This window comes from Hyla sarda, chromosome 2 (assembly GCF_029499605.1).
Source record: "Hyla sarda isolate aHylSar1 chromosome 2, aHylSar1.hap1, whole genome shotgun sequence".
NCBI lineage: Eukaryota > Metazoa > Chordata > Amphibia > Anura > Hylidae > Hyla > Hyla sarda.
This window is the reverse complement of record NC_079190.1, coordinates 200,133,070-200,147,153: the sequence shown is the minus strand read 5'-3', so window position 1 is coordinate 200,147,153 and position 14,084 is coordinate 200,133,070. Positions and strand designations below refer to the sequence as shown.

The following is a 14,084-nucleotide window of genomic DNA, read 5'->3' as shown; positions in this document are numbered from 1 at the left end:
TTGATACATGACAATATCCTGCCGGCTTTGGAAGCAGCAGCCTGACATTGCATGCTATTCTGTAGTCTGTGATCTACAAGTACACCCAGATCCTTCTCTACCAGTGACTCTGACAGTTTAATCCCCCCTAAGACATATGATGCATGCAGGTTATTAGTACCCAGATGCATAACTTTACATTTATCCACATTGAACCTCATTTGCCAAGTGGATGCCCAGACACTTAGTCTATCCAAGTCATCTTGTAACCTATACACATCCTCTATAGACTGTACCGTGCTACAAAGCTTGGTGTCATCTGCAAAGATAGAAACAGAGCTGTTAATACCATCCTCTATATCATTGATAAATAAATTAAACAACAGCGGGCCCAGTACTGAACCTTGGGGTACACCACTAATAACCGGGGACCAATCAGAGTACGAATCATTGACCACCACTCTCTGGGTACGATCCATGAGCCAGTGTTCAATCCAGTTACAAACTAAAATTTCCAAACCCAAAGACCTTAACTTACCTGTCAGACGTCTGTGAGGGACAGTATCAAACGCTTTAGCAAAATCCAGAAACACTATATCCACAGCCATTCCTCTATCAAGGCTTCTACTCACCTCTTCATAAAAGCAAATTAGATTGGTTTGACAACTTCTATCCTAAGTAAACCCATGCTGGCTATCACTTATAATACATTTATCCCCTATGTATTCCTGTATGTAATCCCTTATAAGTCCTTCAAACAATTTACCCACAATGCACGTTAAACTTACCGGTCTATAGTTTCCTGGGGAAGACCTAGAGCCCTTTTTGAAGATTGGCACCACATTCGCCTTGCGCCAGTCCCTTGGCACAATACCAGACACCAGAGAATCTCTAAATATCATGAACAGGGGTACAGATATTACTGAACTTACCTCTCTAAGAACTCTTGGGTGTAGTCCATCCGGTCCTGGGGATTTGCTTACATTTATATCACTTAACTTACCTTGTACCATCTCTACATTAAGCCAGTTCAGTACATTACATGATGTGTTACCAGCAATGACCTGGCCAATGTCAGCTCCTTCTTCCATAGTGTATACAGAACTAAAGAACCCATTCAGTAGCTCCGCCTTCTCTTGATCGCCTGTGACAACCTCCCCATTATCATTATTAAGGGGTCCTACATGCTCTGTCCTTGGTTTTTTTGCATTTATATATCTAAAAAAATATTTAGGATTAGTTTTGCTTTCTTTGGCCACCTGTCTCTCATTTTGAATTTTTGCTGTTTTTATTACATTTTTACAGATTTTATTAAGCTCCTTGTACTGTTTAAATGTTATAGCTGACCCCTCAGATTTGTATTTTTTGAAGGCTATTTTTTTGTTGTTTATTGCTCTTTTAACATCATGTGTCAGCCATGTAGGATTTAGTTTTAATCGTTTATATTTGTTCCCCTTTGGTATATATTTAGCTGTATAGTTATTTAGAGTTGATTTAAAGATGTCCCATTTACCTTCTGTATCAGTATTTGAGAACACCTCCCCCCAGTCTATGTCCTGTAGTGCAGCCCTCAGCCCAGGGAAATTTGCCTTTTTAAAGTTATATGTTTTTGCCTTCCCCGCCTGTCTTTGTTTTCTACATTTTAAGTCAAAAGTAACTATATTGTGGTCGCTATTACCAAGGTTTTCCCGCACAGTTACATTACCAACCAGCTCTGTGTTGTTGGAAATGATCAGATCCAACAAGGCATCACTTCTTGTTGGGTCCTCCACAAACTGGCCCATAAAATTATCCTGCAATAAATTTAGGAATTGTCGCCCCTTTGTAGTTTTAGCCAACCCCGGACCCCAATCTATATCTGGATAGTTAAAATCTCCCATTATTACCACTGTACCTGCCCGGGCGGCCCTCTCTATTTGTTTATGAAGCCAAACTTCTATCTCTTCAGTGATATTAGGGGGTCTGTAGATTACACCAAATACTATTTTTTCAGTATTTCCCTCCTTTTGTAATTCTACCCACAGTGATTCCACATCCTCAGAATCATCACACACTATGGCATCGTTCACACTGACTTTCATACCACTTCTTACATACAGACAGACTCCACCACCTTTTCTGTTCATTCTATCCTTGCGAAACAATGTAAACCCCTGCAGATTGACAGCCCAGTCATGCGAGGAGTCCAGCCATGTCTCAGTGACCCCAACTATATCAATATGTTCCTCCAGTATCAAGGCCTCAAGCTCCCCCATTTTATTTGCTAGGCTTCTGGCATTTGTGAACATACACTTTACATTTCCATCCTTTATGTTATTGGGGTTAATGGGATTCAAGGGTGTAAGTTTTACTTTCCTATGAAGCTTATTCCTATTAACTATTCTAACCCCTCCCTCCGCTCCACCCCCAGGTACATTTATAATTCCCACCTCTCTATCTACACTATCTTCCCCCTCTTTGCTGTAGGTTCCCTCCCCCCAAGTCCCTAGTTTAAACACTCCTCCACCCTTCTAGCCATCTTCTCCCCAAGCAAAGCTGCACCCTCCCCATTGAGGTGCAGCCCGTCCCTACGGTAGAGCCGGTAACCGACAGCGAAGTCAGCCCAGTTCTCCATGAACCCAAACCCTTCCTTCCTACACCAGCTTCTGAGCCACTTGTTTACCTCCCTGATCTCCATGAGCCAGTGTTCAATCCAGTTACAAACTAAAATTTCCAAACCCAAAGACCTTAACTTACCTGTCAGACGTCTATGAGGGACAGTATCAAACGCTTTAGCAAAATCCAGAAACACTATATCCACAGCCATTCCTCTGTCAATGCTTCTACTCACCTCTTCATAAAAGCAAATTAGATTGGTTTGACAACTTCTATCCTTAGTAAACCCATGCAAGATTAATAAAAAATATATATATACATTTGTACAAGTTGACTCCAGCCATGAGCATACTTAAAAGCTAACATAACTGCAAACCATCTGAAGCGATCACTGTACATATTAGACAATCAGTACAAATTAAAATATTGAATTATTCAAACATACGTAAGCCATAAACAGACTATAAGCATGGAATAATGAATTCCCCCCAATGTTCAGATATAATATAGATACAGTTACCATGAGATACAGTAACTATGAGAGAGTTCAACAAAAGAGTGGGCCTTCTTACTAATTTGATGATAAATTATATATATGTAGAAAACAAGGCAAAGTCCAGCGTAGTTTTTCAAGCAATGCAGGTAGGTTTATTCAGCAATCAGCCAACATGGATGACAAGTGACGCGTTTCGGCCACAATATGCAGCCTTAGTCATTATGACTGAATAAACCTACCTGCATTGCTTGAAAAACTACGCTGGACTTTGCCTTGTTTTCTACATATATCTGAACTGCTCCTTAGTAGTGTTTTTCTGTTCGTATTTGGGTTTTTTTTGTTTAGAAAAAAGGACAAAATTTCATTAAAACAGTCACAACAAGGTTTCTCACCATATCTTATATAGTACAGCTTTTGAGCCAACGTAGAATGTATTTGGAAAGTTTCAGACCCTTTATCTTTTTCATATTTTATGTCCCAGCCTGGTCCTAAAATGAATTAATAATAAAAAAAAAAATATTCTGCACTCAGTATCCCATAATGGTAATATGAAAATAGAATTTTAGATTTTCTTTCAAATGTATTTAAAATTAAAAACTAAAATTATAGTAGAGGTCTGTGGGCTTTGTTTTGAGGCAGAGTTCTGCAGGCGGAGATTCTGCCGAGTGAATAGACCCTGAGGCTAGGTTCAGACTACAGAATCTCCGGGCAGAAAATTTCCGCCCGGAGATTCCGAGTGCGGCCAGCGCTGACTGAATCAGTCGGCGCTAGGGCCGCGCAGACACTGCAGTCTCCAATAGACTGCAATGTGTTCCGCGCGGATTTCCCCCTGAAGAAAGAGCAACGCCATTCTTCAGGCGGAAATTTCCAAGCGGATTTTCCATTCACAAACTCTGCTTCACAAATTCCGAGGTGTGAATTTGTGAACGGAACCCCATTCACTATACTATATATTTTAGCAAGAGGAATTTCCGCCTGTAATTTCAAAGCGGAATTGCAGGTGGAAATTACGTAGTCTGAACCTAGCCTTAGACTATGTGTATTTTACTACAAGACTGTACAGAGAGCGATTCATTCTTGCCGAAGGTCACCATGTCATATGCCAAATCTTCTTTGCGCTGAGAACTGAATCCCGTTTATTCTCTACAGCAGAAAGGTTAAAACTTTTCGATGTTTTGCTTTCAGTTGTAATAAACTCAAAGTTTTGAAATGATTATGTTTGGGGAATGGTTCAATAAAAGGTAAAAAAAAAATGAAGAATAAAAAAAAAAAATTATGCATGGATATAAGTATACAGACCCTTTGCTATGGCACTTTACAATGAAAATGTATGCCAGTTTTTCTCTGGGAGCCTCCAATTCCTCTTCAGTTGAATAAATATAGTTTGGAAGGAAACAACGCTCTCTATATCAGGTCTCACAGCTGGCAATGCATATCAGAGCAAAAACTAAGCCATGAAGAGGAATGAACTGTCTGTAGAGCTCAGAGACAGAATTGTTTGAAGGCACAGATCTCAATAAGGGTACAAAAATGTTATTGCCAAGAGCACAGTGGCCTCTATAATTCTTAAATGGAAAAAGGTTGGATGTGCTGGTTTTATTATGTACAACAAGACTACCATAAACAAAATTGAATGTGCAGGTTTTAAAATGTACAACAAAACTGCAGAAGAAAAAAAAACATACTTCCAGAGTTATGGAAATAGCGTAGCTCATGATGATGCTACGCTGTTTATGCAACTCCCATTAACCTCAATGGTAGGTATGTAAATTGCACAAAGCAGCCTTCTTGATTATTTGGCTGCCACAAACAAGCCCAGCGGAGCTCGGGAGCCCTTGTTCTCAAAATATGTGCAGGTTCCGGAGATGGGACCCCTATCTATTAGACATTTATGGAATATCAGGGGTATAGCACTAGAACAGACAAACCTCAATATAGATACAGAACATTTATAAAGATCACAATAAATAATAGTCACACAGACTTTACACATTTTGCTGGGTTTTGCATCATGTTTGCTTGCATTGTCTGCATTGCAATTGTCTTCATTATTTAATTCCAGGCCATGATAACTTTGCTAAAATTGACAAATACTCCTTTATTTGGTTTGCTGTAAAAAAACAAAAACACATTTTTTTAAATGCTGTTAAGTAGTTAGATTATGAGAGACAGTGATAATTAGTATGGACACATACGTTTATGGCAACATTACATAGGCAACAATGGCTAATCTTATGAGTAACTTTACTCAGCCAGGGGGTAAAGTTTTTGTGAGGATTGGACTCACAGTAAACAAGGGGAGATATACACTGCTCAAAAAAATTAAGGGAACACTAAGATAACACATCCTAGATCTGAATGAATGAACTAATCGTATGAAATACTTTCAGCAAAATCGCACAAAAATTATCAATGCTAATCAACCCATGGAGGTCTGGATATGGAGTCACACTCAAAATCACAGTGGAAAACCACACTACAGGCTGATCCAACTTTGACGTATAACATTGCACACACTGACCCTGCTTATATCGCGGGAGCCAGCGCATGACGTAAATATACGTCCTGCGTTGTTAAGGAGTTAATGACACCGATGAGTATGGGGACCACCAGGTTAGAAAATTAGGCTTTACAATGTAGGGTAGTGTCTGGGCTGAAGGGAAACGGTGCTATCATCAGAGCCCTGGGAAGTCTTTTTGATTATTTATTATTGTTCATTATCCTCATATGTTGTCATATTTTCTCTACTAATAAAATATAGCATGATATATGCAAATAAGCAACATGAAAATTGATGCAGTGGTTATACAGGACCTGTAGACAACTGCTATTCTTACTTTCACACTTTGTCATACAAGAAGTCTATGTAGTTTCTAAACATTGTAAAAGAGGTGCTAGACTGAGTGTGAAAATACAGAAAAATACAGAAAAGATGAAATTCTGAGGATATCTTACCAAAGGAAATATCGTGCTCCCTGAAACATTCCATCATGTTTTCCAAGCACATCCCCTTCTAGCTCAACTCCCAGATACATCTCTTCTCTTCCTGGCAGAAGACCCTTATATTGGATGGTGCCTTTACTTATTTTGCCACCTGGACGTGAAAATTTTATCAGATCTCCAAGATTGAGGTCAGCAACTTTTTTTGGAGCAAATGGGCGACGTGGTAATACAGGTAAATACGGTCTATAGCAAAAAAAAGAAAACATACAGAAATATTCCACATTTCTACACAGCTATTTTCTATAAAGTAGTTGACATATGGAAGTGAATGGAATGTTGTGTTACCCTAATTGTTTTCCCAATAGTTATTAGTCTCTATCAGTAAATAAATCCTTAAATGGGCACTGTCACCAACTTTATTTTTTGATATGTTGTAGTACTTATGTACTACAACATATCTCTAATATACTTTTATTTTATTTTTTTTCATTAAAAAGGTTTAATTTACATTTAAAAACCGGCCACTGAAAAAGGACTGATTTTGGAGTGGCAATCAGTCCTTTTTCAGTTAGGCTGCACTCGCTCCCTGCCTGTCAATCAGACAGGCGGGAGCGAGCGCATTGGCTCCCCGGCCACTGGCTGGGAGGCTACTACTCCCACACATCACCGCCGCCTCGTTGCTGCCGCTGTCCCTGCACGCCCGCTGCCGGACTCTGCAGTAACTGCAAGTGTAATGAGGGAACGGGGTATGCGGGGCGGGTGGGGGGTGGGGAGGAGTGAACGGGCTAGTGCCGTAACGGGGGGGAAACGGGCTAGCAAAAAAAAAAAAATAGGATGGTGGGAGCTACCCTTTAAACCATATCTGGACTTTCAAAAGAACTTTTAAATCCTGCATGGATTTGTTTTTAAAGTAAATGTCCAGAATCGCTCTCACTTCCCTTCTGCAAAGTTCAACATGAAAATACACTGGGCATGCTGGGTGGTACAGTTGGGAGGCAACTGTACCGATTCTCTGCAAGTTCCATGCACGAGTCCTATTAATGAGAAAAGGGCTCAGGCACAGGACTCACTGGCCATCATTAGGGTTTCCTTGTATGGTTGGACTTGAGCTTTAACCTTTCAGTAATGACAATTGGGGAGATTTATCAAAACCTGTGCAGAGGAAGAGTGGTGCAGTTGCCCAAAGCAACCAATCAGATTGCTTCTTTCATTTTCCACAGGCCTCTTTAGAGGCCTGTGGAAAATGAAAGAAGCGATCTGATTGGTTGCTATGGGCAACTGCACCACTCTTCCTCTGCACAGGTTTTGATAAATCTCCCCCAATGTGATTTTAGTGGTCTCCATTGAGCACAGTTACTGCTTATTCTCTCCATTTTAGGGAGAGGGGTCAGTGCTTGGCTGTTGGCCAGCAGTACTCAAACCTAAACCTCCTTGGGTGTCTCACATACCCAATTTGACCAAATTAGAAAAGACAGAATTATAAAAAAAAAACATGCAGTAGCTTAGAAACAGGTTTGGGATTAGGCTATGTTCACATCTCGTAATGTCCACATTGAAAATCTCCGTGCTGACATTTTGCAGACTGCGGGAGCCAACTTAATATAGACGGCTATGCATTCCAGGTGGAGTCCGCAATAGGAATGAATAGGTTCAATCTTTCTGCGGACACGGAAAATGGAATTTTTGTGCCAGAAATATCTGGCACAGAAATTCCGCCGTGTGCTCGGCGCAGCAGAATCCCGTTGAAATCAACAGGATTCTGCTGCTCCGGAATCTTCGCACAGAATTCCAACTAAGAATTGTTAGACTATACATCTAGTACAATTTATGTATTTATTTAAAAAGATTAAAAAGAATCATGTTTAACCCCTTAACCCCTTAAGGACCACGGGTTTTCCATTTTTGCACTTTAGTTTTTTCCTCCTCACCTTTTAAAAATCATGACCCTTTCAATTTTGCACCTAAAAATCCATATTATGGCTTATTTTTTGCGCCACCAATTATACTTTGCAGTGACATCAGTCATTTTACCTCAAAATCTACGGCAAAACGGAAAAAAAATCATTGTGCGATAAATTGAAAAAAAAAAGCCATTTTGTAACTTTTGGGGGCTTCCGTTTCTACGCAGTACATTTTTCGATTCAAATGATACCTTATCTTTATTTTGTAGGTCCATATGATTAAAATGATACCCTACATATGTAGGTTTGATTTTGTCGTACTTCTGGAAAAAGATCATAACTACATGCAGGAAAATTTATATGTTTAAAATTGTCCTATTCTGACCCCTATAACTTTTTATTTTTCCGCATATGGGGCGGTATGAGGGCAAATTTTTTGCGCCGTGATCTGAAGTTTTTAGCGGTACCATTTTTGTATTGATTTGAATTTTTTTTATCGCTTTTTAATAATTTTTTTCATGATATAAAAAGTGACCAAAAATACGTTATTTTTTCACAGTGGAATTTTTGGGCGCGTACGCCATTGACTGTACGGTTTAATTAATTATATATTTTTATTGTTCGGACATTTACACACGCGGCGATACCACATATGTTTATATTTATTTTTATTTACATTTTTTTATGGGAAAAGGGGGGTGATTTGGACTTTTATTAGGGAAAGGGTTAAATCACATTTATTAACATTTATTGTACACTTTATTTTTGCAGTGTTATAGCTCCCATAGGGGGCTATAACACTGCACACACTGATCTTTTACACTGATCACTGCACTTGATCAGTGTTATCGGCGGTCGATTGCTCAAGCCTGCATCTCAGGCTTGGAGCAATCAATCACCAATCGGACGTGCCGAAGGATGGTAAGAGGATCTCCGCTCACGTCCTAGCTGATCGGGACACCGCATTTTCACTGCTGTGGTCTCTATCAGCCCCACTGATAGTTTTAGATGTGGCGTTCAACTTTGAATGCCGCGTCTAAAGGGTTAATAGCACGCAGCACCGCGATCGCTGCCGCGTGCTATTAGCCCTGGGTCACAGCTACTTTTACATGCCGGGACCGACCTGATATGACACGGGGTCACCGCATGACCCCGCATTATATCGTGGGAGCCGGCGATGGACGTAAATATACATCCTTGGTCGTTAAGGGGTTAAGGACCACGGATTTTCTGTTTTTCCACTTTGTTTTTTTCTTCATCATCTTCTAAAAATCATAACGCTTTCAATTTTGCACCTACAGACTCATATGAGGGCTTATTTTTTGCACCAAGAATTGTACTTTGTAATGGCATCAATCATTTCACCACAAAATTTACGGCGAACCCAGAAAATAATTATTTGTGGGACAAAATTGGAAGGAAAATGCCATTTTGCAATTATTTTGGGGACTTCCAGTTCTACACAGTGCCCTTTTTGGTAAAAATGACACCATATATTTATTCTGTAGGTCCACACGGTTACAATGATATCCAATTTATATAGGTTTTCTTTATTTTACTACTTTAAAAAAATGATTGCTACATGCACCAAAATTAGTTTGTTTAAAATTGTCCACCCTATAACTTTTTTATTTTTCCGTATACGGGGTGGTATGAGCGCTCATTTTTTGCGCCATGACCTGAAGTTTTTATCACTACCATGATTGTTTTTATCAGACTTCTTGATCACTTTTTATAAATTTTTTTAAGGTATACAAAGTAATCAAACATATGCAATTTTGGACTTTGGAATTTTTTTACGTGTACGCCATTGACTGTGCGGCTTAATTAACCTTATACTTTTATAGTTTTGACATTTATGCATGTGGCAATACCACATATGTTCATTTTTAATATGTATATATATTTTTATATGTAATTTGGAAATGGGGGGTGATTTAAACTTTTAAAAAGGAAAGGGTTAATGTGTGTGTTTTTAAACTTTTTGTTTTTACACTTTTAGTCCCCTTAGAGGAATTTTAGGAGGAATCATTTGATTCCTCATACAGATCAATATGGTTCCATAGAACCACATTGATTTGTGTGCTCTGCACTCGATTGATAAAGCCTGGTCCTGCCAGGCTTTATCATTCACAGCGCAGCAGCTGACACAGGAGAGGTAAGCCCTCCAGCTACCTCAGAAGTGGATCGCCCTGTGCGGGGTGGGGGGGGGGGGGGTCGATCCACCCCACTGGACCACCAGGGAGCGTTTACAGGGTTCTGTAGACACTGCTGTCAGCTTTGACAGCGGCGATCTAAAGTGTTAATAGCCAGCCACGGCGATCGCCGCATGTTGGTTATTAACGCCGGCCCTCAGCTACAAGAATCAGCTGGGGGCCAGCCGGTATGACGCGGGCTTAAGTTGGGAGCCTGCGCACCAGCCCGTTAATGGCAAAAGTAAATTTGGTTTTGGAAAATGTTGATTTCTAACAAGCTGGACAGTTATCCTAAGGAATGTAAGGTATACACGAGAAATCACCAGGAGAAAAATGCCCATTACTTTTCCCACTTACAGTCTTATAATATATAATATTTATTTGTATGTCACTTGTTTTGTCGTAGTGATTAGCTCAGTTTCTATTTTGATTTGTTACTAGCTGAGTACCCGGCGCTGCACGGTTTTTCCTACCTTATCCTTGTGGGGGAGGAAAAGCAACAAAGGAGGAAGCTTTTGTCCTCCTATCCCGTCCATAAATCCTGACCCCATATCCCCTCCTCATATCCTGACCCCAAATCCCCTCCTCATATTCCGATTTCATATCCTGTCCTCATATTTTATCCTCATATCTCGACCTTATAATCCGTCCTCATATCCCATCTTCATATGCCGTTCCCACATCCCATCCCCATATTCCGACCTCATATCCCAACCTCATATCCCGTCCTCATATCCCAACTCTATATCCCGTCCCCATATCCCATCTCCAAATCCTGACCTCATATCCTGTCCTCATAACCCGTCCTCATATCCTGACCCAATATCTAATCCTCATTTCTAATCCTCATATCCCGTCCTCAGGTAGGGCTGCGTTGTTGTAAAGATATTGTAAGCTAAAAAAAAAGGTGTGGCTTAAAGGGTGGGTATGTCTTTGCGAGATGGGGCATGCAATGTGGAGAGGGTGTGGCTTGCCAGCTGGACTGACACATTCACCAGGAGATGCAGAGTTGACCTTGTGGAATAAGTTACCAGAAGTCCTATATACTTGCATGGGACTTGAAACAAAAACCCCATCCTTCACATATGGGTAGGTTAGGGGTTAATTCAACTATTATATACTTTTAAGTAACATGTATTATCGAAATATCTCCAGCTGTTTGGACGTTGTGCAATAAGATATATTTCCCATAGACTTGTATAGGACTTTAAATATAAACCCCGACCCTGGCAAATGGGGGTGGGAAAGGGTTAAATTACCTATCCTATGTTTGTTGTTGACATATTAGTAGCATGTGTACCAAGTTTTATGTTAATATCTTTAGCCGTTTGGAAGTGATGCTGGAACATACACACATACACATACACACACACACACACACACACACATATTGAGTTTTACATATACAGTATAGATTACTAGCTGAATACCCGGCGTTGCCCTTTTTTTCCTTCCTAATCCTTGTTGGGGAGGAAAATAAACAATGGAGGAAGCTTTTGACTTCATATCCCGTCCTCATATATTGTTGTCAAATCCCAACCCCATATCCCGACCTCCTATCCCGTCATCATATCTCAACCTCATGTCCCGTCCTCACATCTCGTCCTCATATCCCGTCCTCATATCCCGACTTCCTATCCCGTCCTCCTATCTTGACCTCCTATACCGACCTCCTATAATAATAATAATTTAATAATAATTTTATTTATATAGCGCCTACAGATTCCGCAGCCCGTCCTCCTATCCTGGTCCTCCTATCCCATCCTCCTATCATGACCTCCTATCCTGTCCTCCTATCCCGTCCTCCTATCTCGACCTCCTATCCCAACCTCCTATCCTGTCCATCTAACCCAACCTCCTATCCCGTCCTCCTATCACGACCTCCTATCTCGACCTCCTATCCCGACCTCCTATCCCGTCCTCCTATCGGGTCTTACTATCGCGTCCTCATATCCCGTCCTCCTATCTCGACCTCCTATCCCGACCTCCTATCCCGTCCTCCTATCGGGTCCTCCTATCGCGTCCTCCTATCGCGTCCTCATATCCCGTCCTCCTATCTCGACCTCCTATCCCGTCCTCCTATCCTGATCCTCCTATCCCGTCCTCCTATCCCGTCCTCCTTTCCTGTCCTCCTATCCCGACCTCCTATCCCGTCCTCCAATCCCGCCCTCCTATCCCGACCTGTAATATGTGTACCAGTTATTGAAATATCTACAGCCGTACGGAAGTTATGTGGGAACATACATTTCCCATTGATTTGCATGGGACTTTAAACAAAATATACACACACACATACATGCATACGCTGGAACATACACACATACATACATACATACACACACATTGAGTTTTTTATATATAGATGGCAGGTGTTAATTGACTATGCTGAGCAGTTTATAAAAAAGAACCGCAAATGTGTAAAACTGAAATGTTTTTTAGTCAAAAATGTTAAAGTGCTAAAACAAATCTTTAAAACAAATGTTATGGAAAGACGTTATCACATTTATAGAACTTATGGGAACGTTTCTCTGCTATATTAAAGAGATGTGTGCATGTTATTATTATCTTTTAAATTTATATATACCTTTGCAACTAGTTTTATATTAGTTACAATGCAAGTCAAATATAAAATGAAGCAACTTTTCAATTATATAAATAAGAAACTTTTTAGCATTGCTCTAAAATATCCTTTGTTTTGTGCCCAAGGTCCTTTGCTGACTCATGTACCTCCAAACAATCCTTGTGTAGTCTGATCATACTATCCTTCCATCTGTCCCATATTCCTTGCTAACCTACATATGGTAGGCATTATTTGTTGGATGGGTACTTGCTTGGTCAGCAAGGTTATGGGTAATTTAAAGGGGTTATCCACCATAAGGTGATTTTAGTACTTACCTGGCAGGCTATAATGGAAATGCTTAGGAAGGATCTGCGCTTGTCTTGGGGCTAAATGGCTATGTTGTGAGATTACCATAACGCTGTGGCTAGCTTTTTGTGAACTGGTATTTCCTGTTTGACCTTTGTTTTTTTTTACTACAAATCCCACAATTCCATTTTCCTCCCTCCCACACATCAGCCACCCCACCTATTGAAACATAAATGAGCTGCATCCATTCAAAAGACCTGTGGTTTTCAATCAGGGTGCCTACAGCCTTTGCATTAGTTGCAGATTGATCTCTCAATCCCACCAAGCGATTGCTCCACCATTGAAGCAGACAGGCTCCCTGTCATCAGCTGACTAGTGAGTCAGGTCTCGGCCGCATTGCAACCTGGGAAAAATCTGAGACAACAGTCATTTTGTATGCTGGTAAAAATAAATATTGGGGTGAAAATCACAGAAGAATTGTGAGAAAACCGTCACACACAGGTGCAGACACTATATTATGGACTACACTAACTTTACAGCCCCTGTAGCATAGTCAAATAAATAAAAAATCCTCGAATATCCCTTTAAGTTACATTACTGCCTACAGTCAGTCTTAAATAGTAGGGGCCAGTCCAGTTTCCCACATTTACCTTGTGATAGAGGATATTTTGACAGTAGGTGTATCAAATGTTTTTTTAGTCTGTGGAGAGATTGGATGAATATTCCTGCTCTGGTTTACAGAACACAAGGCTTCATCACTTGGCTCATGTGTGTCTTCACCTGCAAGAAATTTTAACTTGTTATGACTTTTTCACATATCTTGCAGTAAAGGGTGCTCAGTGGAAAACTTTTTTTTAAATCAACTGGTGCCAGAAAGTTAAACAGATTTGTAAATTACTTCTATTAAAAATTCTTAATCCTTCCAGTACTTCTTAGCGGCTGTATACTACAGAGGAAATTATTTTCTTTTGGGATTTCTTTTGTGTCATGACCACAGTGCTCTCTGCTGACACATCTGTCCATTTTAGGAACTGTCCAGAGTGGCATATGTTTGCTATGGGGATTTTCTCCTGCTCTTGACTATTCCTGACATGGACAGAGGTGTCAGC

At 40.3% G+C, this 14,084-nt stretch overlaps 1 protein-coding gene across 1 annotated transcript in view; it reads right to left on the bottom strand.

Moving 5' to 3' along the window:
* Positions 1 to 3,356: 3,356 nt before the first annotated feature.
* The window catches only part of LOC130357418 (uncharacterized), a 41,411-nt gene continuing 30,683 nt past the window's right edge, over positions 3,357 to 14,084 (bottom strand). Inside the window, exons 9-11 of the mRNA XM_056560111.1 lie at positions 13,626 to 13,755; positions 6,026 to 6,256; positions 3,357 to 5,180 (exon numbers count right to left, since the gene is read on the bottom strand). Coding sequence (XP_056416086.1) covers positions 5,123 to 5,180; positions 6,026 to 6,256; positions 13,626 to 13,755 — 419 coding nt within the window. The 3' untranslated portion in view covers positions 3,357 to 5,122. The remainder of the gene's footprint in view (positions 5,181 to 6,025; positions 6,257 to 13,625; positions 13,756 to 14,084) is intronic.